The sequence below is a fragment of the Neofelis nebulosa genome, chromosome 9 (genome assembly GCF_028018385.1).
Source record: "Neofelis nebulosa isolate mNeoNeb1 chromosome 9, mNeoNeb1.pri, whole genome shotgun sequence".
Taxonomy (NCBI): Eukaryota; Metazoa; Chordata; class Mammalia; order Carnivora; family Felidae; genus Neofelis; species Neofelis nebulosa.
The window spans coordinates 11,808,569-11,835,146 of record NC_080790.1 but is presented as its reverse complement, the minus strand read 5'-3'; the positions used below and the strand labels follow the sequence as shown (position 1 = coordinate 11,835,146).

Below are 26,578 nucleotides of genomic sequence, written 5' to 3'. Positions count from 1 at the left end.
TTTTCCCAGTGCTGTGCTTCTGTTGGGTGAGGGCTTGGGGGGCCCATGGTGAGCTGCTGAGAAGCATGTTCAGCATGTTGGAGTGATTCAGACATGCAGGGTCCTTTTGAGCTGTGACATTAGACATCCACTTTTAACCAGTACGTAAACTGAAAGATCTACAAGTTAACATGAAAATAGGAAGCTTATCCCTCTGTATTTCACACAAATTATAATATTTGTTAGAGGTTTTAGTGCATACAGTTAATGTGGCAGCATGGATGGGATAATAATGCTTTGTGAACTAATGTTTTATTTTGTTGGCTTCCAAATGTATGAATTTATGACCTTAATGCTGCATTAATGGCTTCTTTCCATTTCATATAATTTGAGGTAATGATCATTTGCTTATTATCTGACTCTTCTTTATAGGAATAACTCTCATATGCCAAATGAGATTTCCTGTGTCTGCCTAGAGAAAAGGAGCCGGATTGTTATTAATGCATTTTTGAAACTACATATTGCAGAGTCTGCAAACTAAAATAGGAACTGTTTGGTTCCACTTTGATATTTTTCAATTATTGCTTTATAAAATATATGCCATTTGAGAATGTTTTAAATGTGGGTTGCAACTTGTTTTGGCTCTGTTTGCCAGGCCATAAATACTAGTCTTCTCTTCCTGTCTTGAATAGTGACCTAAATAATACCACAAGGAATTAGATTTTTTTTTTTTTTTTTTTTTTTTTTAGAGCTGTACTATGTTAAGAGATTTCTCTCCTATTTCTGATTTTGAGATCCCGTAAACCAGAGCTTCTGGTACCAAGCAGTAGTTCGCCTGTTGTGAGGAGCTGAGGTCCCCTCAGTGCACTGGTGGCCTGGTGGGCCCCATGACAGCCCAGGCCCAGACACCGTCTTTTGTGTTTTTGTATTTCTGGAACCTGGCTCAATATCTCGATATTTTGTAGCTTCCATCACATTTCTGTTGACATTCTCTATATACTGCCTATGTTTATGTTTTTCTTTGAATTCCCAAATATGCTATAATAGCTGTTTTGAAGTCCTTGTCTGCTCATTCCTCAGTTTGTAGCATTTCTGGGCGTGCTTCTATTGGCTGAGTTTTCCCATGATTATGTATATTTTCCTGCACATTAGATTGTATGGTCAACATTATGGAGCTGAGTTAGCAAGCCTTGTTATCATCCCTACTAGAGTATTGAGGTTTGCTCTGGGAAGTAGTTAATCAGCTTAATTTTTTAAGGCTTTTTTTTTTTTTTTTTTTTTTTAAGTCTTCTAACATAGGTTTAGAGTAGCTTTTATTTTGGGGTTAGGTTAGTCCTACTTTATGGTGGAGTCTTTCTGGGATGTCTTATGAAAGCTCCGAGTGTTCATGAACGTCTCTCCACTCTGATGAGGTGGAACTCAAACATTTCCAAATCCTCTCCCACCTCTGGAAGTTGCTTTTGCCGATAGTCAGTCCCCTTCTCCTTGGCGGTGTGGCCCTGTGGAATATGTGTGTGTGTGTGTGTGTGTGTGTGTGTGGTGCCAAAGACCCAGGGCTCATCTCTGCACATTTTTCAGTTTCCTTCTCTGCCTCCCTCACTTCCCTCTGGAAAGCTGCCTTGCAGGTGGTATTCAGCTCTGTAGCTCCAGTGTAGCTCTGTGACTCCATTCTGTATCTGCTCAGTTCCTTGAGATTTGTACGTGCAGCTGGAGGTCTCTCTTCACACAAGGCGGTCTAGAAGGTGCCTACCGGCTGAAAGCAGCCTCTCCCTCGGGTCACAGTCTTGCACTGCCTGTAGATAATGTCTGAAATGGGTCTTTGACATATTTTTCTTTCACGGTGGGAGATCTAGTCTGAAACTAGTTACCCTGTTTATTTTATTACAAAAGCAGTACATACACGTAACAAATTCAAACAATGCAGAGGCAGAGAACGTAGGCAGAGAACGTAAAGTTTCTTTTCCATTTGCATTTCTCACGGGGACTTATATTACTGATTTAATATAAAACCTCTGCTTCTGTAAACCTGTACATAGATGGATTGACTTTGTCATTAACAAGTCGAGATCCTATTGTGGACTTTGTTCCCAGCTTGCTCTCCCTCTGACTGTATCGATGTCTTTCCTAATCAGTGCGTACAGATGCATTTCAGTCTTTTCAGCGTAGTCACAGTCTTCCCCTGTAAGAATGTGAACCACATTTTATTCATCTGTTCTCCTCTCGATAGAAATTTACGTTGCTTACAGTGGCTTGTTTCCTTCCTCTTTTTCTTACCCATCTTCTCCCCCATCCCTCTTCACCAGCACTGGAAAGACATCCTGTTTGTGTCTGGGTGTAGTACTCAAATAGCTACTGCTGTAATTCTTTCCAGAAGGTTCCACCTATATATACAACTATGAAAAAGGTATGATGGAAGCAGTTTTTTTGCTCCGCTGTCAGCACCGTATGTTACGTATTTAAGAAGTATTTGTTAGGTTCACTGGCAAAGGATAAATTAGTATCTCATTTTCAATTTGCATTTTTTTTAGTTATTAGAGCATATGTTAAGTGGCTATTTTTATTTTTTTGTGCATTGTTAGATCATACCCTTTTGCCTATATTACCCTTAGCTTACTTGTTCTTATTGGCTTGATAGTATGAATGTTAATACTTTGTCACATATGTTACAGATATTGTCACCCAATTGATTTCCTTTGAAATTTGTTATGGTGGTGGTGTGTTTTTTTTTTTTTTTTCCTCTTGTGACTACATTTGCCTTTTTTTTTTTTTTTTTTCTTTTCCTTGTATAATTTCAGAGTTTCTCGTCATGGTTAGACCTTTCTCATTCTAGGATTGTAAGATTTTTCTCGTGTCTTTGCCAGTGCTTACTTCAAACATTCGAGACTCCAAGTCTTCGTAGCCCCACTAGTTTGCTTTTGCTCACTGGTTCTCGATTTAGCAGTCAGAGCGAGTCCGGGGGAGATTGTTCATTCAGCCCTTCATTTTGCAAATGACCAAGCGGCACCTTGGTGATCTCCCCAAGCTCACACCCCTTGGTTTTATGGCAGCGCTGAGAAGAGAACCCAGTGTTCCTTACCTCGTAATCTTGTCCTGTGTCTCTAATCCGGGGGCTGAGCCCTGGATTAGCGTGTGGTCTGTTAGCGCTTGAGTGCTGACTGCTACCACCAGTGTGCTAGGCCCCGGCGAGGCAGTTCGGAACAAGATGGACCCGGGCCCAGGCATTTTGGAATTTATAGCTTAAGTGAGTAGACAGATGATAAAAAGTAGACCAACATGTGCATAATCGTTTGGGATCAGATATGTGGAGGAAAGGAAACCAGTGGGCGGTGGCGAATAATGGGGCCTTGGGTTGCTTTAGCCAGGGTGGTCAGAGAACGCATCCTGGGGAAGCGGTACATAAAGTGAGACCTGAAAGATGAAAAGGAGCCAGAATAGGGCCTAGGGAAAGGGTTCCAGGCTGGGAAAACAGTGCAGACAAAAGCGTAAGGTGGGAAAGAACTTGGCACCCAGGCAGGTTGAAGGGGCTGCAGCCGGTGCAAGATATGAGCAAGAATGAACAGTCTGACCATGAACGTGGAGGTTGTCAGATGGCTGGTTAACTTGACCAGCAGCCTTTCTGAATACCCTTCAGACAACCCCATTAACACTTAAATCTGGACTGTTTGTTCCTCTCCAAAACCACACAGTCGGCTGGAAGAATCTGTTGATAAAGCCTTTATTTTTACATTGTTATGTGAAATCTTATTTTGTAATGAAAACATCTTTATCTGGGTCAAAACACATGCGGAGTTTTCTGGAGCTACTGGCTATAACTAGAAGTAATAGTAAAAACAAATCCCCTTTAGATGGAACCTATTTCAGACAGAAACAGAATGTGGTGCATAAATCTGTTTATCCTAGCAAAATGAAATAAGAGGAAAAAACCCGGTTATCACAGGTAAAACAGTAATATTGGAAAAATATTGCTGTGTTTCTTGAGCACATGAATATTTTTCAGGGCATTAAAGTGTCCTCTTGCTGGTGCTTATGTGGCATCTGTGTGTATGTGGGTCTTGTATTGTGTTGTTTATCATTCTGTGCCTGTGTTTACTTCCAAGTTTGGATTTTTTTTTAGCTTTATAAAGACAGAGAACTGATATTTTTCTTCATTTTATTATCATTAAAAAAGTTGCTTTTCTAGAGTGTATGTAGTATTTTGTTAGTCTTTAATAAATCCACTAGACCCTCCTGTATTCAAAGGCCCCCTTGGATTGTTCTGTTTTTTTTTTTTTTTTTTTTTTTGTTTTTTTTTGGTATGTTTTTTACCTGTTGATAAATAGAGAAACTCCTTGATGTCTGGTACACTTTCCTCATATGAAGAACATATATTATGGGTATTACAGAGATAAGAGGGAAGTCTGAATTCTGTGTTATCTCTTTTAGGTGGAAAGAAGTCTTCAGTTATGTGATTCATGTTTAATTGGTAGTCCTTGAAGGATGCTAAACTCTTACTGTTACCTTGTCCTGTTAATACAGACTTCTCTGAAAGACGTAGTCTTCACTTACTAGTGAAGATTAGAAAGTGAAACTAATCACTTTCTGTTCCAGGTCCCAGGATGGCAGTGTTGAGTAGGACACTGTCTGTGATTTCATGGAGTTCAGAAACGGGTGGGGGCAACAGTCACAGAAACAACATAATACGATGCGATCAATGCTATGGGGGAGTTTTGTACAGCATATCTGGGGCACGGAGAGGAGAGCAGTCAGTTTGGGAGAATGTCCAGGAAGGAGGAGGTAACCACTCCTTAACACAGGTGGTTGTAACAAAAGAGAACCATTTGAGGAGTACTAAAGAAGAACATTCTGGAGCGCCTGGGTGGCTCAGTCGGTTAAGCGGCCGACTTCAGCTCCGGTCATGATCTCGTGGTCTGTGAGTTCAAGCCCCACGTCGGGCTCTGTGCTGACAGCTCGCAGCCTGGAGCCTGCTTCCGATTCTGTGTCTCCCTCTCTCTCTCTGCCCCTCCCCTGTTCACTCTCTGTCTCTGTCTCAAAAATAAATGAATGTTTAAAAAAAAATTAAAAAAGAACCTTCTGGGTAGAGGTAGCAATGTGTACAAAAGGCTGAGACTCGAGTGTGTGTGGTTTGCTTTTTTGCCAGTTGTGTTGTTGGCTCGTCGGATATGTGGAGGTGGTAGTGGTAGGAGGGGACACTGGAAGGCTGTGATGGGGCTATTTGTATGGGGCCGTTCGTGCATGTGGAGGAGTTTGGACTTCATTCTGTTGGAAATGGAGAACCATGCAGCTGCAGGATGGGATCTGTTCCCCTTAGAAAGATCTCTTTGGAGAGTATTGAGGAAGGATTGGGGAGAAAATGGAAGGGAGGAGACCACTTGGGGGGGGGGGCGCTGTTGTGAGCGTCTCTGCAAGAGACAGCGAAGCCTTAACTGGGCGATTCTGTTAGGGGAGTAGAGAGAAGCCAGTGCATCTCGGAAACCTTTCTGAAGCCGTCCTGAAGCCCTGTCCAAATTCTGACCGAGAGGTGTTGAGTGTGTGGTGGTGAAGTGTTCACTGTTTGGGAAGGCAGGACACATAGGTCCAGGGCTTTCTTTGCTCTTGACTCGCGATGTCACCTTGTCAGTCCCCTAATCATCTGGAGTCCCTGCTGGTAAAGGAAAAGGCAGTGACCCTGTCTCTTCAGTGCTGGCATTCTAATGAGGGACAACGGAAGCCCACAAAACATCAAAAACAAAGCTAACAGAGTTGAGAGTTTCACTGTCCCTTTTTTTGTTTGTTTTTTTGTAGCCGACAGCTTTTTTCTTCATTATTGTACTGAAAAATTCAGAACAGAAAAAGTACAGGTGTTAGATTGTTAAGATTGGTTATTAAAATATTATAATTGCATGACTGATCCAGGATAGTACTTGACTTACCTAATATCTGTGTCTGTGTATTACACATGCGTGTGTATATTTCTTCTGCAGAATACTGCGTTGTATTTCCTTGGTATCTGTATTTGGTATATTTAGAAGATTTCAGGTGAAATTTTCATTTTTTGCTGTTAGAGATGCTGAACTCACTGGATTGGAATTATTTTCTGCCCACTCTCTCTGCTTTTGATCCATTTTAACTTTGTGAGTGTTTTGAGGTGCGCTGTTCCCAGGCCTTTGCCACACCAGGGCATGCTCAGCCTTCACTAGACCACTGGGGTCACCGTCTTTCCTTCCGGAGTAAGCGGGGCAGAGCTGGCTCTGGTTCGTATGTCCCACTCTTACTTGACGTGGCTTTCTGGGAACTGTTCTCTTCGATTGAACTGAAGCATTAGAAATCCTTGGGAGAGGATGTAATAGAGTTGAATAATTTACATTTATAGTTACTGCAGCTAAACTATCTGTGTAACACATTGTTACAACCACTTCTTTTCCTTTCATTGTAGTTCCAAAAGACCCAAAACCCCAGTGGAGACGTGTAGCATGGAGTTACGATTGTACCCTGCTGGCCTACGCTGAAAGTACGGGAACCGTGAGGGTGTTTGATCTCATGGGAAGCGAACTCTTTGTTATTACCCCGGTATGTATGTAACTGGAAGCTCATTACATGAAAGGCATTCAAACAAGTATGTGAAGGTGCTTGAATGAATGTGAAAGAGGGGAAATAGAAATGTACGTCTGAGTAAGTTGTGAACTTAAGATATTCAGAATCTAGTAGGTAGATATCTGTACATGAAATATTTTTCCTTTGTATCTTGTAGTGCGGTGTTCAGAGGTAATCCATTGGCATCAAAACATGGTGGGAAGTGGGGCGCCTCGGTGGCTCAGTCGGTTGAGTGTCTGACTCTTGGTTTCGACGGGGGTTCAAGCCCCACATTGGGCTCTGTGCTGATGGTGTGAAGGCTGCTGGGGATTTCTCTGTCTCCCCTCTCTCTGCCCCTGTCCTACTCATGTTATCTCTCTCTCAAAATAAGTACGTTAAAAAAAAACAAAAAACAAAACCTTAACAACAACAACAACCCCCCCAAAAAACCATGGTGGGAAGTAAATGCTAAACAGAGGTATGGAAAGCTGTTGAGAAGTTCCAGGGGGGAAGAGCAGTCAGTGGGCTGCTACAATAGGGAACAGCTTTCAGAGGAGCTGCGTCTGTCATCCTAAAAGAATAGAAATTGGAAGGGAGAGTGAAGAAATGACTGGTAGTAATAACTTGTATTTGTGTAGTGCTCTTTACTTTATTAATGAGTTTGACATATATTCTCATTTAATGTTCATAAGAATGCTTCGAGTAGATTGGACAGATATTATGTGCTTTACAGTTTGGAAAACTAAAATTGAATTGGGGGTGGGGGCGGGGGGGGCCAGGCTGTTGCCATGGCAATCCAGCTCCTAAGTGAAACAATTTCAGGGACCCAGCACTTTTCACTTTGTGTCCTTCTTCCTTGAATGACCCAAGATACAGAGACAGGTACAACAGCATTTCTAACTCTGGCTGCATCTTAGAATTGCCTGGAAAGCTTTTTATAAAGAAAAGAAAAACAAAAAATTACTTGATTTTTCTAGACTCAACCCATAAAAATTCTGATTTAATTGATGGGAGTGGGTTCTGGGAATTAATATTGTTTATAGGTTTTTTTTTTTTTTTTTTTTTAATTTTTTAATGTTTATTTTTGAGAGCACGAGTGAGCGGGGGAGGGTGTGGGTGAGGGAGACACAGAATCCAAAGCAGGCTCCAGGCTCTGAGCTGTCAGCACAGAGCTTGATGGTGGAACTCACAGTGAGATCATGACCTGAGCTGAAGTCAGACGCTCAACCGACTGAGCCACCCAGGCGCCCCTGTTTATAGGTTTTTCAGCTGATTCTAACGAGAAGCTGGGGATAAGAACTTATGATACAGAGAATGGTTTTTGTTCAGAAATAATGAGTGGAAAAACTTGAAAAAATGTGTTAGGCTCCTATTATGGAAGTCCTGGGGAATCAAAGTAGGAAGTTTGGATCCCTGTTTCCTGGACTAAGCACTATCTGAGAGAAAAGTCATGTGAACTTTATATATGATCGCATGTGTGATTTTAAATCTTCTAGTAGCTGCATTAAGAGTAAAAGAAAACAGGTGAAATTTATTTAATATTTAATCCTGTATATCACAAATATTATTTCAGCATGTAATCCATGTAAAGAGTATTAACGAGATACTTTCTTTGATACCAAGGCTTTGAAATTTCATGTTTACTTTTGTAGCCGATCTCAGGACTAGCCACGTATGAGTGTTCAGCAGCCACATGTGGTCACAGTCTTGGTGGTTCTAGACAGTGAGGAGTCATTCAGGGTGATAAACTTTATTATGTGTGCTTCCTAGGGTGCACATGCCTTCAAATCCTTAGCAATATAGCCTGATATTTAGTTAATGGAAAAAGGTTGCCATTGAATGAGTGTTTTAAGTGCCTTTTCCTTCTAGTTGTTGATGGGGCAAATGGGAATTAAGTGAGGCTTTTTTCTTGAAGCATTGTTTCCTGCAGGCAATGCAAATCAACATTTGGAAGGTGATATCTGAGTTCTGTATCTTAGAGTTCTTTAAAAAAAATTTTTTTTTTTAATGTTTATTTCTGAGAGAGAGAGACACAGCATGAGTGGGGGAGGGGCAGAGAGAGAGGGTGACACAGAATCTGAAGTATCTTAGAGTTCTTTGAAGTTGAATTGTGGCATTGCTCCCCCCCCCCCCCAATCCACACAATAGAAGTACAGTCTGAACAGAAATTCACGAATCTAGGAGAATCTCTCATCCAAAGAGGATTGTGTGCTTCTAGCCTTTGATTGGGAGGGCAGGTCTAGAGTTGTGTGTCTGGTTCTAGGCACTCTGATTTGCATGATTCTTTAGTATACAGGTCAGTTCTGCGGCTGTCTTACTGTGCACCTGGCAGGGCCAATGTCTGGGACGTCTTCCAATTGCACACATGTTAACTTCTGTGTGGTATCTTTTTAGTGACTTAATTTACTCCTTTTCTGCAGGCATCCAGTTTAGCAGGTGATTTGAGCTGTGCCATTGCTGGGTTGATATTTTTAGAATATAAAGCCAGTGCACAGTGGTCTGCAGAACTCCTGGTCATCAATTACCGAGGAGAACTTAAAAGTTACCTCGTAAGGTAAAAAATATACTTTATTTGGGAACTCCGGTTTGACATAATGTTTATTTCTCTGGCTTAGTGTCAGCTTTTGTTTTTTTTCTTTCAGCATTTTACTGTGAAAAATTGCAAATATAATAGGAAGGTTGAAACAATTGTATAGTGAATATTCATATACGTTCACTTAAATTCTAGAATGAGGATTTTATTATACTTGCTATATCACATTTCTGTCCATCCCTCTATTTAGCCATTTAATCAGTGTTCTTTGTTAATTAATTTCAGAGTTAATACTTAAATACCTCCACATCATGTCATTAATTAAAGTTCAATATTTGCTTATAGTTTTCTCTTTTGAAGTAAAATTTGCAGATGAAATGCACAGATCTTAAGTGCACCAGCCAATGAATTATGATAAATGCATGTGCTTGTGCAATTCAAACCTCCATTAAGATGCAGAACATTACCATCATGCTAGAAAGTTCCCTCATGCTCTTGCCCAGTGAATCCGTTTACACCCACCCTTAGAGCAACTGCTGTTTTTTTATTTTTTCTTCTTCTAGATAAGTTTTTCCTGTTCTGGTAATTCACATTAATGGACTCATAGTATGCACCCTTCTGTCTAAGGCTTCCTTCATTTAGCATATTTTGAGATTTATTTGCATTTTTTCATGTATCCGTTTATTTCATTTTATTATAATACATTGTGTTTCATTGTATGAATATTTCATGTGTCTTAGTTTGATTTGTTACAACAGAGTTCCATAACTGGGTGACTTATCAACAACAGAAATTTACTGCTGACACTTCCTGAGGGTGGAATTCTATTCTAGGTACCAGCATGGTTGGGCTGTGGTCTTTTGGCTTACAGACCGCTGTTTGCATGTGGTGGGAATAGAGCTAGCTAGCTCTCTGGCCTCTTGGAAGAAGAGTGATTCCTTTCGTGAGGGTGTTATCCTCATGACCTAATTAATTCCCAAACACCCCACTTCCAAATACCATCATATTGGCGTCAGAGTTTTAACTTACGAATGTTACGGGGGACGCAGGCATTCAATCCGTGGTGGGCAGGGGTGTCCACAGACGTTCAGACCGTAACATTCACGATTTGTGTATTTGCTCTTCTTTTGATGGAATTCTGATTTCCAGTTTTGGGCTACAGTGAATAAAGCTGTTGTGACCATTCTTATTTAACTATTTGTGGATATACATTGTCATTTCTCTTTGGTCACTATTTTTGAGCAGAACTGTTGAGTCATAGGGTAGATATAGTTTATTTTTGTAAGAAACTTCTAGACCTTTTTCCAGAGTTTTTGTATCACTCATATTCCCACAAATAATGTATCTGAGTTCTGTTTTACATCCTCAGCTGTATTTGGTGGTGTCTTATTTATTTATTTATTTATTTATTTATTTATTATTTTTTATTAAAAAAATTTTTTTTAAATGTTTATGCATTTTTGAGAGACAGAGAGAGACAGCATGAGCGGGGAAGGGGCAGAGAGAGGGGGAGACACCGATCCGAAGCAGGCTCCAGGCTCTGAGCTGTCAGCACAGAGTCCGACGTGGGGCTTAAACTCACAAATTGTGAGATCATGACCTGAGCCGAAGTTGGACGCTCAACCGACTGAGCCACCCAGGCGCCCCTGGTGGTGTTTGTCTTTTAAGTGTAGACATTTCAGTGGGTATTTTTTGGTCTCTCACTGTGCCTTACTGGTATTTATTTCTTATTTACCTTCTTAAATTTAGTGTTGGAACAAATCAGAGCTATCAAGAGAGTCACTGTTTCAGCTTCAGTAGTCATTATCCTCACGGAATCAACACAGCTATTTACCATCCTGGTCACAGGTAAGTAACCATTTCTTCTCTTATATGGTAGAGTATTAGGTGGATGTAGACGTCTTGGCACTGTTTCAGAGAGGAGAAATTGTCCATTTTGATTATTTTGGCTTTTTCGTTTCTTCCTCTCATGCATAGTTATCTTAAATATCTGTAATATGTATGTAATCATTGTGTGAGCATTTCTGTTCATCTGGCGGACAGCTCTGAGCCAGATGGGGCAAGGGGAATATTCAATGAGGAAGCCTTTCTTCTCTCTTCACTTACTTAGTCTTATTTTTCTCATCTGTGAAATGAGTATATACCTAACTTTTCACTCTAGTGTGTTGCGAGAACTCCTCAAACCGTGCATGTGAAGTACCCTTGCCCAAGAGGTCTCAGTAGACATTCCTTCCCTCCTCCTCTCCTTTTCGGCAGGTTCGAGCTGCTCTCATTGCTGCATAGGTCATTCCTACAGCCCTCGCCCATTCTTCATATATGACACTTCTCCATGTATTGGCCACCTCCGTTGAGGGTTACTTGAAAATTGGGCGTTTTCTACTTCCAGTGATTTCTCTCCTTTAATTTTGTTATTTGAGAATGAAATGTCCATCTATTTTTTAAGTTAGCCAGCAAACTTTTTGGCTTTCTAGATGGGAAGAATATCAAGTTGTGCATCAGGCAAACCTAGCTTGAATTCTGAATTTTGACAGTGAGTCTGTGTCTGTTTGCAAGCCCTTAAACTCTCTGATCCTCTCTGTGTTTAAGTCTTTTGGATGAAAAAAGGTATGCATTTTTTGTATTCTGTTCAGTCCTAGGTCTGACCTTTTGTGTTTGGAATTTTATTATGAAATGTTTGTACTGCAAAGGAACCCACATCCACCAGAGCCCAGTTTGTACTCTTCCCTGACCCCCTCCCCACTAGAGAGAACCACTGTCCTGAATTTTGTGTTGATCAGTCTTTTGTTTTCTTGATAGTTTTACCACTTACTCATATTTAGTTTTGCTGTTTGACTTTATATAAATGGAATCATAAGGAAGACACACAGGTCTTACTTTCAGATTCAGTTTTAACTACCAGTACGATATTTCATGTTATGGGGGGCACCTGGGTGGCTCATTCGGTTAAGCGTCCAGCTCTTGATTTTGGCTCAGGTCATGATCTCACGTTTCTTGGAATCGAGCCCTGCGTTGGGCTCTGTGCTGTCAGTGTGGAGCCTGCTTGGGATTCTCTTTCTCCTCCCTCTCTGCCCCTCCCCCTGCTTATGTGTGCTCTCTCTGAAAATAAACTAAACATCAAAAAAAAAAAAAAAAGGATATTTCATGTTGTGAATATATTGCAGCATAATTATTCATTCTCTGTAGATGAAAATTTGTTTTGTTTCCAGTTTTTTTTTTTTTTTTTTTTTTTTTGTTATAAGAATTGTACTGTGGCCAGAATGATTACGCATTCCTCTGACACATACGTGCAAGGGTTTCTGCAGGATATATAAGTAGAAGTGGAATTGCTGAGTTGTTGAGGAGGTACATCTTTAACTTTACTAGGCAATGCAAATGTTTTTCGGAATGGGTCTGCAAGTGGACGATGGCAGTGTATGAAAGTTTCTGTAGTTTCATATTCTTTTAGCGTTCTTGATACCAGACTTTTAAATATTTGCTGAGCTGGTAGGTATAAAAGAGTCTCTCATTGTGGGTTTTTTTTTAAGTTTGTTTATTTTGAGAGAGAGAGAGAGAGCGTGAGCATGTCAGCGGGGGAGGGGCAGAAAGAGAATCCCAAGCAGGCTCCATGCTGTCAGCGCAGAGCCCGACATAGAGCTCGATCCCATGAACTGTGAGATCATGACCTGAGCCAAGATCAAGACTCGGACATCTAACCGACTCAGCCACCCAGCTGCCCCTCTGACTGTGTGGTTTTAATTTTCACTTCCCTGATTACTGATGAGTTTGGTCACCTTTACAAGTTATTGGCCATTCATGTTTTGTCTCTACGAAATGCTTTCTTAGATAACTGCTTAATTTTTATTGGGTATTTGGTCTCGACATTCTTAGTGTGATCTAGATATTAACTTTGGATTATGTGCCTATTGAGTATCTTCTTCCAGCATATTTTTTTCAATTTATCTTTAATGAGTTATAGTTGTGTGTGGTTTCAAGTGTTAAATAATTTTTAAAAACTTTCACCCAATGTATTTCCAAAGATAACTACTTTGAGCTATTTTATGTAGCTATTTTATTTGATAGCTTTGGCTGTTGTCATACATAAAAATAAAATGCTTATGTTGTTACTTTTTAATTTCTCAGTTTTACACCTTATCTATGAATGTCCCTTTATGGAAGATGCATATATAGTTTTCTTAACTCAGTCTGTCTCCCATACACAAAGCGAGTATTCTCTTATTCTCCTATTGCATTTGATTTTGTTGGATGAATATTATGGTTAGATGCTATCCACAGATGAGACCAGAACCTTCTGTAGTATTGTGTCCTTGCCTTTTCATCCTTAAATATTCATTGACTTGTTTATTCACTCATTCATTCATTTAGTAAATCTTCATTCATTTCCTGTTCTGTGCCACGTGCTATTATATACCTTGGTATGTTCTTTGTGGAACTTCTAGAAGGGGTGACAGACGACAAACAATGGACATACAGTGTTTGCGGAACTGATAAGTGCAATGGGGAAAAGGATCAACAGGGATCAGTGGCCATGACACGGTGGGGAGTAGGGCACGGGTTGTAATTTTAATTCAGGTTGACTGATTACCCTCTTTGAGAAAGTGACATTTGCGCAAAGACCTGTAAGAGGCGAGGGTATTTACTTATCTGGCTCTCTGAAGGAAGAATGTTCTGTGCAGAAGGAATAGCCAAAGAAAAATGAGTTGGGAGTGTACTGGCCATTTTCTAGAAATAGCAAGAAGGCCAGTTTGGCTGAAGCTGACCGAGTGAGTAGAGTAATATACTGATCTGAAAGAGACGAGGTGAGTACTAAATCATAGAGGGGCTTTGTAGGTTACAGTAAGATCTGTCTGGGAACTTCTTAACTGTGTGTATTCTTGTAGTTAATTTTTTTGTTTGTTTGTTTGTTTGCCCTAACCCTAAACTCACCCCCATTAGTGTAGACCCCCTTTTAGTACATCATATTCTGTAGGTATCATCTTCTTGTAGTCTTTTCTCAGCACTTTCTGACCTGCTCTGATTTGGGTTTGCAACTTCTGTTAAGAATTTCACTTCATCATCATGCTGAGAATTGCTTTTGTTATTATTGCTATTATTTTTTGTGATATCACCTATTTCCTGGATGCTATGTTTTTGTTTTTTTCTTTTTTGGTCTATTTCACTGTTGTGGTGAACCTCTGTAATTCCCTGAGGAAGAGTCCATGGGAAGCGTATATTTTTTCAGGCCTTGCCTGTCTGAAAATGGCTTTTATTCTGTCTTCATGCTTCATTGATAATGTGCCTGGATAAAATTGTAGGCTGGAAATAATTTTCCTTTTAGAATTTTGAAGAGACTGCTCCATTGTCGTCTAGCTTCTAGTGCTGCCCTTGAGAATTCTGATACACTTTTTTCTTTGTTTTCTCTATTTTTTTTGACACCCTTCCCTCTGGAAACTCAGATTCTTTTTTATTTTCCCACAGTGTTCTGAAACTTGACCATGTAATGTCTTAGAGTAGTTTTGTTATACCCATAGTGTTGACCCTTCAGTTTGAATACTCACTTTTGGGAAAATTTGCTGACTTATTTCTTTGATTGTTTCTTCCCCTGTGTTTTCTCTTTTCTCTCTGGAATGTCTGTTCTCTAGATGTTGAGTCTCCTTGGACTCCCCTTTATTCTCACTCTTTTTTTCTCCTTTATTTTTTGTTTAAAAAAAGAAGAGGCTGTTTTAATTCTTTCCATATAAACATGGACACTAATGACGAAAGTAGTTTGAGGCACTTTTGAGATATATTATAAATACAATGAATTAATGATACATATGATATCCTATTTATAAAGAAAAATCTGTTCTGGTAATCTTTTCTGATATATCTTTTTTTTTTTTTTTTTTCTTTTTACTAATTCTATGGCTTCTCTCTTTTTTTTTTTTTTCATGTTTATTTTTGAGAGAGAGAGAGAGAGAGAGAACACACGAACAAGAGGGGGAGGGGCAGAGAGAGAGGGGGAGACACAGAATCCCACGCAGGCTCCAGGCTCCGAGCTGTCAGCACTGAGCCTGCCACAGGGCTTTAACTCATGAACTGTGAGATCATGACCTGAGCCGAAGTCGGAGGCTTACCTGGCTGAGCCACCCAGGCTTCCCATATGCCTCCTCTTTTTAAGCTAGGCATTCTGTTTTTTGCTTCAGTTGTTGTATTTCTCCTTTCTAGAAGTTCTCTGTAGTTATTTTATGAATCTCTCTTAAGGGAAGAAAGGAATTGAAATGAGTATTCAGTGAGTCACTAGTTGCTTTGAGGATTAGATACATAGTAGGTACTCAGGAAATGATAGTAGTGAGTAGATATAATACCATTAATTTCTTCCTTTTAGTTTGTGTGGCTCTTGCCTTAAAGAGTCGGTTTGGTGTCTCCTTAAGAAATTGGAAAATCAGTTGCAAGTCTAGTTAATTAAAGAATGTAAAAAAATTATTTATTGTATTTAGCATATTATTTTCCAATCTGAAATAATAGACTTTTATTTTGGATATGGTTGAATGACCACATGCACAGTTAGCGGTCTTTACGTTGTTATAAAACTGAATGTAATTGTATGTGCTGCAAATTGCTGCCATTTTCATAAAACATTTCTTTTGATTATAAAATAAACACATTTCAACAATAAGAAAATTGTGTTGTTTTTATTTTATTCTTGTCAACTTATATGAAGTGTGGCCTCTTAATGTACGTTTTTATAGTTGAGATACTGTGTTTTCCTTGCATAGCTTCACATTAAGTCTTGAATTTAAATTTTGCCGCTAGAAGGGGGTAAGCATGTGTTTTTGCTTTGACACGCTCAGCTTTCCGTTGTGAATTTTGCCAAGCCTGGACAGTGTGTATATTATACCCACGATGCTCTGCTGGCCGGTTTGATTTCTGTTGAGGGTGACCTGTTTGTTTGCATCTTCTTGGATACAGTGTTTTATTATTTTATTTATTTTATTATGTTCAAGCCAGGTTTTGCTGTTTTGCTCTTTCGAGGCCTTTGTTTTATTCAACCTGATTTTGTTGTTTTCAAGCGTAGGTATTAATACCTTTCTTGGTACCTCTATACATTTAAAAATTTTATATTCTACCTTTCTTAGCACATACATACATTTATAAAGATTTTATATTCTACCTTTCTTAGCACATACATACATTTATAAAAATTTAATCTGGGGGCGCCTGGGTGGCGCAGTCGGTTAAGCGTCCGACTTCAGCCAGGTCACGATCTCGCGGTCCGTGAGTTCGAGCCCCGCGTCAGGCTCTGGGCTGATGGCTCGGAGCCTGGAGCCTGTTTCCGATTCTGTGTCTCCCTCTCTCTCTGCCCCTCCCCCGTTCATGCTCTGTCTCTCTCTGTCCAAAAATAAATAAAAAACGTTGAAAAAAAAAAAAAAATTTAATCTGTCCTCCATTGAAAAGTGCATTCTGTTAGAGGAGTTGTCTGCATTACAAAGATTGAGGGTAGAAAGTCTTTTGGCTTGCTTTCCATTACTCTTTTTTATTGTGGCTTGCATGCAACACACTCCACTAGGTGTTGTGGAAGATGTGAGGGTGAAGGACAGTCCTGACCTCAAGATCTTGAGGGAAATGATATACGCATATGTTATATACACGTACATATACTTCTGATGTCTAATATGCATTTTCTCTACTTAAATGTGCGTACAGATATGTACGTGTGTATGTATTATGTGGGTATGTGTGTATACTGGAATGCAGTATATGTTAGGGCCCTTAAAAAGGTGCAGGTATGGTGATGTGGGGATCCAGATGAAGGAGATACTTCCCTGGTCTTTCAAGGAAGGACTGTGGCAGGCAGCACTCAGAGTTGCTTTGGAGAATGGATACAATCTGGGCATGGTGGATGTTCCAGACAGAGTGATGGTGTGAACAGTGACCAGAGGACGGAAGCCACAGTACACTTTGGGGAAATGGCAGGTGGGGTAGTTTGGCTGCCACTGTAGGGCGTGTGTGGCAGGGGAAGAGTGGTGATGGTCGCCATGGGAGTTGGAGCCTTGGGAAGGCAAGTTGGGGATCAGATAATTGGGAGCTTGAGTGGCAGCTTGTTCTTAAGGGAACTCAGATTTCTGAGATGAGAACATATGATCAGCTTTGTTGGAGGAATGTTGGTTCGGTTGGGAGATGCTAGAGGCTGGGTGAGTCTTGGCTGATAATGTCCCAGTTCAGGCCACAGGCAATGAGGGCCTATTTGTTTTCTTGCATGGACTTGCTATGTCCACTTATGTATAAGTCACCTCTTGTTTTATTTTTCTTTCTATTTTGGTGAATGGATCCTCTGTCACCCCTTGGAATGTCAGGTACCTGAAGGCAAAGAATGTATAGTGTACGTTTTTCTAGAAGCCCCCATGTCTAGTATAAGATTCTGTTTTGCTGAATGATATTCATTCTATCAAATGAATATCTATCTATTTTATTTTTCTTGCCCCTTTTAAAAGAAACGTATTTTCTATCTTAATACTTTCTTGTTTTGTTTGTTTTGCTTTGTTCATTTCATTATGGTCTTCTCCACCGTCTTGAATTATTATAAAGGTCAGTGTTGGATTTCTTTTTTTTTCTGGCATTATTTCTGGAGGGTAAGTGGGGTTCTCTTGGCACCATCTGTTTGAAATTATCATTCACTGAATACTTCTTACGTAACAATTTGTCATAAGTCGGATTCCATTTACTACTCTTAAGGCTTTCACTTTCTGGCCCAGGATCGCCCTATTTTTGGGGGGGTGGTCTCTAAAAATTTTAGAAATTTAAATATGTTATCAAACCACAGAAGGAAGGCCTATTGTTGGTTCTGCAATCATATACGATTCTTGAGAGCAGTCAGCTTGAAGATGGATGACTGCATTAAGGTTTCTGAATGAAAATTGTTACAGAGCAAGGCGTATGTTACATGTAAATGCCCTGTTGTGCCTGACAAAAATATTGCTAGGTTGTTTATTTTTTCCATTATGCAGTCTTTTCTTAAATGAAAGAAGCTGAAATATTCATCACATTTTTATTTATTTTTGGTTACTCTAGTAATGTGAGCCTGTGATATTTATCATCTACAAGGATTTTATAAATGTGAAATAAATCAGCCAGAGAGGAGTTGGAATAAATTGGTAATGTACAAACTCAAGGTTTTATGAAATTCATTGTTTTGCCTAATGCTGTGAGCACTGTTGAAGAAGAGAAATCGAGGTGGTAAATTGGGTAATATGAAACATAAGTTAATTGAGTAGCTTCAGGTTACCTGTATGGATTTGCTGATTTTGGCCATTTTCTTCTTTACATGTCCTCACTGCCTAATGAATGTATTTTATCCACCTCTCTGCCTCCTTTACTGGTCCTGCTCCCCTTCTAGACCCACCCCAATACCTCCCTGCCTCCTCATTTCTATTTTTAATATTTGTTAATTTTGGCTTAGCTGGCACCTTGATTACAGCTAAGAGGAATTTCTTATCCCCTCTGCGTTCTTAGAGGGGACCGCAGTTGCTTTGAGTGCTGTGCTCAGTGGTGGAGATTCAGATGTAGTGTGTCTCCTCTGGCTATGTCCAGTCTATTTTGGGAGTCCTATTCACAGATAAGGGTGCTCAGTATGAGTTGAGTTCAAATGGAAGACTTCATCTATTTTTAAATGACACCACTTTCAACAGCAATCACTTTTTTTTTTAAAGTTTTGTTTCTAACTTCACTGTAAAATTTTTTAATTAAAAAAATTTTTTTTAAACATTTTTATTTATTTTTGAGAGACAGAGAACAAGCATAAGCAGGGGAGGGGCAGAGAGAAAGAGGGAGGCACAGGATCCAAAGCAGGCTCCAGGCTCTAAGCTGTCAGCACAGAGCCGATGTGGGACTTGAACCCACAAACCGTGAAGTCATGACCTAAGCCGCAGTCTGATGCTTAACCGACTGAGCCACCCAGACGCCCCCACTGTAAATTTCTGTAAGCAAAATCTGATGTAGTCAACTTTGAATGTTGAAAAATTCCTTGATAACTACGCAAAGAGTGTTTGAATGTAACTTTTACTAGACTCTAGTTTACATCTCAACAGTGTCAAAAAGTCTCTGAGAACATGCCTTCTCCGACACCTCAGAGAACCACCCATGTCTTGAATCCTTGATGACTCTTTGATACTGATTTTGTGTGTAATTTGGTGATTTTTAAAGTAAATGTACATAATTGTGCAATCACTACTACAATCAGTTTTAGGGTATTTCCATTACCCCTAACTCTCTCTCCTGCTGGCAAGTTTCATGGAGTATAAATCATAACTTCAGTAAAACTGTAATATATAAAGGATGAGTAAGAAAGAAAAAGAGACCCTTTAAACAACACTTCATTTGAACCTTTTTTATATTAAGAAAGCTATTCATGTTTATGTTAAGAAAGATACTCCTACTGTCTGTGGAAAAAGAACCATGACTAATAATGTGTGTCACTGTTGTGCAAAGGAAGAATCCAAGCATTTGGACGATCATAATTTTTTTTTCATCTTAATCAACTATTTTAGGGCAAATACAGTTTGAATAGAAGGAACTTGAAACAGCATTTACAGGGGATAATAAGCTATGGTTGCCTTAAAGTAGGTTATAGATTACAAGGACTCCAGTTGTAGAGTAGTTAGGTAACTGATGCACTGATTGGAGCTGCTGCTATTTCGAGCAAGGCTCAGAGGTGGTATAGGGAGGCCGTGGTCTGCAGAAAGCTGTTCATTTCAGAGGAGACTGAGGAATACCTCTAAGTAATGGCATCCTGAAGTGTTAGAGGGCTATGCCTTATGCGCATTGATTTGGTCATCTCATGTGGGCTTCTGATTTCCCCTAAACAAAACCTTAGCCGTTTTAAATACATGAACACTTTATACCCATGGGATAAAGGCAGTAGTCCAAAAAAAAAAAAAAAAAAAAAAAAAAAAAGCTAGTACTTAGTGGGAAGTCCAAAATTTTGTGGTGTGATGAGTTCTCAGGTGACAGGATGGTAACTTCACTGGCACAAAATGGAAGGGAAAGAGTCTTGGACATAGATTGGGAAGGGGTTCAGCAGCATATGCAGAAGGGCCAGTCTCTTCATATATCACCTTTGGGAAAATGGAGGTGAGTCCCATAAATCTTTAAATTTGATCTTGTGAAGAGAGTAGTGTTGAGAGTTCCTTACCTTAAAGGTTTATCTAAGGGCTCAGGCAAATTTTATTTTCCTAGGAGGTATAAGTTCTATTTAGACCTATGAGTCTAAATAGAACATTACATTGCTGTAATAGTGCCTGTCTTTCTGGTTCTTAAGGTCATGTGTATTCTGTGAGAATCCAGGCATTGGTAAGTGAAAAGATACGCCGGGGCACCTGCGTGGCTCAGTTGGTTAAGTGTCTGACTCTTGGTTTTGGCTCAGGTCATGATCTCATGGTTTCGTGGGTTCAAGCCCCACGTCATGCTCTGTGCTGATGGCGTGGAACCTGCTTAGGATTCTCTCTTGCTCTCTCTGCCCCTCCCCCACTTACGCTGTCTCTGTCTCTTTCAAAATAAATAAACTTAGAAAAGATATGCTATATTGACAGCTGGAGGACCAGTTAGGTATAAATTGCGTTAAGAATTTTTCCTAAACTCTAGGTAAGATTAATAGCTTTATGAAAGATTGCTTCTAGAAAAGAATACTGTAGTTCTGATCATTGCTGATTATCTCCCACTGCAGTGAGAGTACATTTGGCCTGTGATAATGTACTGGCTATTGGCATTTGAGAGATTAATGTGCAGAGTGTACCTGAGAAGTATGAATGTCAGTAATCGAGTTGACCTTATATTAAGGATTTTTTCATTTTACCTCTCAATTTCTCATTTCTCCAGCATGAGAAAATTCTCCTTTTTTTAAGTTCAGGTCAGTTTTTTTGAGGAGAAACGAAGGGTGCTGTTGTCTGTAGAGAAAGCTGCGTTGTCTCATAGAGGTGAAAGCTTTTGGATGTGAATAAGGGACTCCTGAGCTTCACAGACTAAATTTTTTGGCTTTACAGGCACTTGTCTTCAGAGAGACAGGGAAATGGAGTGTCTTGGCTGTATCCTGTGATCTGTTTTCATCAGAATATGTTACAGATACGTAGTCATGTGTGACTCAGCAGTTTCTTGGTCCTTAGCAGCTTTCAGCTGGCTGTCTTTTTTTTTTTTTTTTTAAATCTTTATTTATTTTTAGAGAGAAAGAGAGACAGTTGCGAGCAGGGGGGAACAGAGAGAGGGAGACACAGAATCTGAAGCAGGCTCCAGGCTCTGAGCTGTCAGCACAGAGCCTGATGCGGGGCTCGAGCTCACAAACTGTGAGATCATGACCTAAGCCAGTCTGACACTTGATTGACTGAGCCACCCAGGCGCCCCTGTCTTTTTTTTTTTAATGTTTATTTTATTTTTGAGAGAGAATGAGAGAGTGAGCAGAGGAGGGGCAGAGAGAGAGGGGGAGAGAGAGAGAGAGAGAGAGAGAGAGAGAGAGAGAGAGAATCTCAAGCAGGTTCTGCACCACCAGCACAGAGCCCAATGTGGGGCTCGATCCCATGGACTATGAGATCATGACCTGACCTAAAAAGAAGAGTCAGACACTTAACTGACTGAGCCACCCAGGTGCGCACCAAGCTGGCTGTCTTTTAAGTTGAAGACTTCTATGTTTGGAGATTCTTTGATAGGAGGGGCTCATCCCCTTTATGTTACAGTTACATAGGGGTGCCTGGGTGGCTCAGTTGGTTAAGTGTCCAACTTCAGCTCAGATTATGATCTCATGGTTTGTGAGTTTGAGCCTAGCTTCTGGCTCTGTACTGACAGCTCAGAGCCTAGAGCCTGCTTCAGATTCTGTGTCTCCCTCTCTCTCTGACCCTCCATCACTTGTGCTCCGTCTGTCTCTCCCTCTCTCAAAAATAAATAAACATTAAAAACAATTTATGTTACAATTATGTACAAAAAAGTATTTATAAAAGATCTTTATAAATCTTTTACTTTAGTTATTGCCCCCCTCCCCCCTTATAAGGACTACTCTACAATCCCTCTGCAAAGATTTACGGAAATGCAATTTAAAGAAGTAACTTGGGCCTGATTGAATTTTTGCTTCTACTTGGAGCTATGATACCTGTTGTGCCTTCCTCTTGGGAGTAGAGAGCTAAAAGAAGACTCTTTAGTTTATTTTACAGGAATGAAGGAGTGATGTTTAATTTTATTTTATCGACAAATAGAAAACTAAAAAAATAAATGCTTTTCTGACATAGTAGAATGTGTAGTGGGTTAGGAGACAGGAGATCTCAATTCTGTTCTTGGTTCTGTTGAGCTGTGTAATCTCAAGGGAAGTCCTTCTTTCTGGACTGTTCTTTGCTGGCGCTGCACTGGGCACAGACAGTAGATGGTTTTATTAAGCTGCTCAAGTACCTTTGGTCTAGTATAGACTACTACGGAGCATTTAACAGAGGAAGACTGTGGTAGGGACTTTAGTAGTAGGCATTAGAGATAGACCCATTGTCAGGGATACCTAGCAGTCCATGGGGCTCACTAGAGAGGGGAGCTAGGGTTCAAAGGGAGAACTTTTTTTCCTGAGAGAACAAGTTTGAGAAAGACTTTAATAATTAAACTACTAATGTTGGAGTAGAAGGTGAATTTAGTTTCAGAACCTGGGTAGTTCTGAAATCTGGATACAAAGTTAGGCATGAAATTGACCAGATGGGTGGATGCTGAACATACTGGGCTTTTGCAGAAGAGTTGCTTAAATCCATCCTAAGGATTGGGAGGGAGTTAAGTCTTTAGATGACCGTTGGCATCAGCTGTGGGTTGAGGGAAGGAAACAGGGTCAGGGACATCTGGGAAGTCTAAATTATTAGTATTTCTATGGATATTCTGCTTGCTAGGCTAGTGGTTGTTAACGAGGTGTGGACAACAGAATCACTTATTGAGAATTAAAAAAAATGCGCATACGTAGGCTGTACTCTTGAAGGCTTGATAAGGTAAGGTGTAGGATGGGATCTCAGCATGTGTTAAAAGGCTTTATAATCCCCCATCCCTCTTGAGAACCTTTGCGCTAAAGCTCTGAAAGATTAAATAAAATGAATACAAGATATCTTGCTTTTGAAGTTGTCCTAATGAAGGATAGGAATAAATTTCATTTTAGGTGTCTCTCCTCTCCATAGGCTGTGGCTGCTGGGAATACTGGATTGAGAAGTGCTCCGAGGCCAGATCTGAGCCTGTCAGGAGCTGACTGTGTAGGACATAGGTGTAGAAGTAACACAGCTCGGTGGTTTTATTCTCTTGTGTAGCCCCATGGGGTGCGGCAGGGGGAGAGAATGTACGAGTGTGTTTATTCTATGCCTGTAGATATTCCTTGGAAGCCCGTTGCGTGCCAGGCTGCTAAGGCATTGGTGGGGTGTAGGGATGACGAACAGGAGTAAAACAAAAGTTCGTGGAGCCTGATTTGATACCCGAACAGTTTTCCACCAGTTAGCAAGCATTTCTTTAGCAAGGTTACCTCAGTCAATACTCTGGCTTTGTAGCCCCAGCAACTGAATTTTTCAGCTTACAGAGAGTATATCGCTCTCAGGAACTAACCAAGCTCAAAAGATTGATGTTAATATTTATGTGGGTTTTTTTTATCAGCTAATTTTTTAAAGTTTATTTCATTTATTTATTTTGAGAGAGAGAGGGCACGTGTGAGGTGGGTAGGTGGGAGTAACAGAGAGAGAACCCCAGGCAGGCTCCGTGCTGTCAGTGCAGAGCCTGACCCGGGGCTCAGTCTCATGAACGGTTGAGATCATGACCTGAGCCAAAATCAAGAGCTGGACGCTTAACCAACTAAGCCACCCAGGTGCCCATAGCCAGCTTATCTTTGATGAAGGAGCAAAGGCAGTTCAATGGAGCAAAGACCGTCTTTTCAACAAATAGTGCTAAGTGACTGCACATCCACATGTAAAAAAAAAAAAATCTAGACACAGACCTTAAAATCTTGGCAAATATTAACTGAAAATTTAATATTTTATTTTGAAAATGAACTCCCATGAGCCAGGCCACTTGTCTCAACAGACCGATATGGAAAGCCCAAATATAATAAAAAATTTGTTCAGTAAGTACAGACAGAAAAAGGGCATTATAGACCTAGCTGAAGTGCCTGGATTTTTCCATGACTATGGTAAGAATAGCCTTTCCGGTAGAGCTGTTTTTCCCTCCTCCAGCTTTATTGAGGTAGAAGTGACAAAATTGTAAGGTATTTTTAAAGTGTGTAATGTGATGATTTGGTGTATGGATACATCGTGGAAGAATTCCCCTCGTCAATAAATTAAAACAGCCATCATCTAACGTATTTGGCTTTTGCCAGTAGAACTTTTGTATCCAAATTCTACCTCCTAAGAGCGTGTTTGTTCTTTATATGCGTAGAACGTGTGTGCACGTGCATCGAAAAACCCATTCAGCATTGCCATCACTTCCCTACTCCCCAGTTTGGCCTGGGACAAGTTACAAGACCTGCACACCGGTGCATTCAGTCAAGAACATCTGCCTTTCCAAAAACCTGTGTGTGTCCCCTTGTACCTCTTATGACAGGGATCACCACTGTCACCTGGGCATCCGGGAAATTCGTCCATCTTACGTGTTATTTTCTATTCTGCTTGCATTGCCTCTCCCAAAGTGTAACAGGTACATGTGTGGTGGCTTTAGGTAGGACATGCACAAGTCTTTGATACTAATTTGTATAGAAAATCCATGATGTCAACAGAGTTGTGATTATGACCAAGCTAAATTAAAAGGAAAAGCATGTTGACTTTAAATAAATGTCTTATAAATAATATTTTTTTGTGTGCCATAAATCATTGGAAAGAGGTACACTGGTGTCTGAAAATTTGGAAAAGTTAATTTTTTTTCCCCGAGTGCTTATTACTAGTATATAGAAATACAGTTGATTTACGTAAATTGGTCTTGTGTTCTATAGCCATGCTAAGCCTGATTATTAATTCTAGTAGATTTTCAGTGGAGTCCTTTGGCCATTGTTTTTCTTACCTATTCTATATATTTTTATAGGCAACTTTAAGCAAACTCCAGTCAGCACTTAAATGCGTATGTGATATCTCCCAAATCTGTATCCCATAAGTCACTTGTAAGCCACACAGCTATTTATTCACCTGCTTACAGAACATCGTTTCTGGGGTAGCTAGCTCACAAGTTCCTCATATTCAATTATATTCTGTTAATCGCTTTTTACCTCCAAATGTGCATTTTCTCCTGTATTCCTGAATCTTGGTATATAGCATTTCTTCCAGGCCAGAACCCTGAGATTTGCTTTATTATTTTTTAATTTTTTAATTTTTTTACCTTTATTTATTTTGGAGAAACAGTGAGACAAAGTGTGAGTGGGGGAGGGGCAGAGAGAGAAGGAGACACAGAATCTGAAGCAGGCCCCAGGCTCCGAGCAAGGGGTCAGCACAGAGCCTGATGCGGGGCTCGAACCCACAAACTATGACATCATGACCTGAGCTGAAGTCGGACGCTCAACCGACTGAGCCACCCAGGTGCCCCTAATGTTCATTTATTTTTGAGAGAGAGAGAGCGGGAGAGTCAGAGAGAGAGAGACGAAGACACAGAATCTGAAGCAGGCTCCAGGCTCCGAGCAAGCGGTCAGCACAGAGCCTGATGTGGGCCTCGAACCCACAAACTGTGAGATCATGACCTGAGCCAAAGTCGGATGCTCAACCAACTGAGCCACCCAGGTGCCCTGAGATTTGCTTTAGATAATTCTTAACTCATTCTTACGAATCTTAACAACTTGATGATTATTTTTCTCTTCAATGTATTAAATCTGTCTCTGCCTCTTTATTTCTCCTGCCATTCTTCTAGCTCAGACACTCTCCACTTTATCAAGTGTGTTCCCTGCTTCCTGTCTGGTCTCCTCTAATTTCTTTTCTGTTGTGTTTCCAGCACGGAGTACAAGTCCGATATAAGTCTGATCACCTACTTAAAAATCCTCTAATTTCCTTTAGCCATTGAGATACAGATGTAACTCCTTAATTTAGTGTTAAAAGCCTTAAAAAAATTTTTTTTTTTAAATTTTTAAGTAATCTCCACACCCAACATGCGGTTTGAACTCAAAACCCTGAGATCAAGAGTCATATGCTCCACAGACTGAGCCAGCCAGATGCCCCAATGTATTAAAGGCCTTTCATAATTTGGTCTTTTAACCTCTCTAACCTTCTGCCACATCCCCTCATGTTTCTTTGCTCTAGACCAAGATTGGCACACCTTTTTTGTAAAGGACCACATGGTCTCTGATGTAACTATTCAACTCTTGCACTGCCGTGTTGAAAGCAGCCTTAACAATATATAAATGAATGAGCATGACTGTGTTCTAAGAAAGCTTTATTCACAAAAATAGGCAGTGGGCTGGATTTGGTCCAGGGACTGTAGTTTACTGACTCTTGCTCTAGATAACTCTAGACCTATATATATATATTCTTAGATTTCTCAAAATGATTTTGTTCTTAAAGGTATTCGTGGTTCTTCTTTTTTCCTCTGCTTGGAATGTCCTTGTTTTTT

The 26,578-nt window shown here is 40.2% G+C and overlaps 1 protein-coding gene across 3 annotated transcripts in view; it reads left to right on the top strand.

Moving 5' to 3' along the window:
• Positions 1-26,578, top strand: part of NBAS (NBAS subunit of NRZ tethering complex) — a 333,323-nt gene that overhangs the window by 16,449 nt on the left and 290,296 nt on the right. For all 3 annotated transcript variants that reach the window (XM_058682573.1, XM_058682572.1, XM_058682571.1), the window contains exons 7-9: positions 6,392-6,525; positions 8,949-9,082; positions 10,811-10,909. In XM_058682573.1, coding sequence (XP_058538556.1) covers positions 6,392-6,525; positions 8,949-9,082; positions 10,811-10,909 — 367 coding nt within the window. The remainder of the gene's footprint in view (positions 1-6,391; positions 6,526-8,948; positions 9,083-10,810; positions 10,910-26,578) is intronic.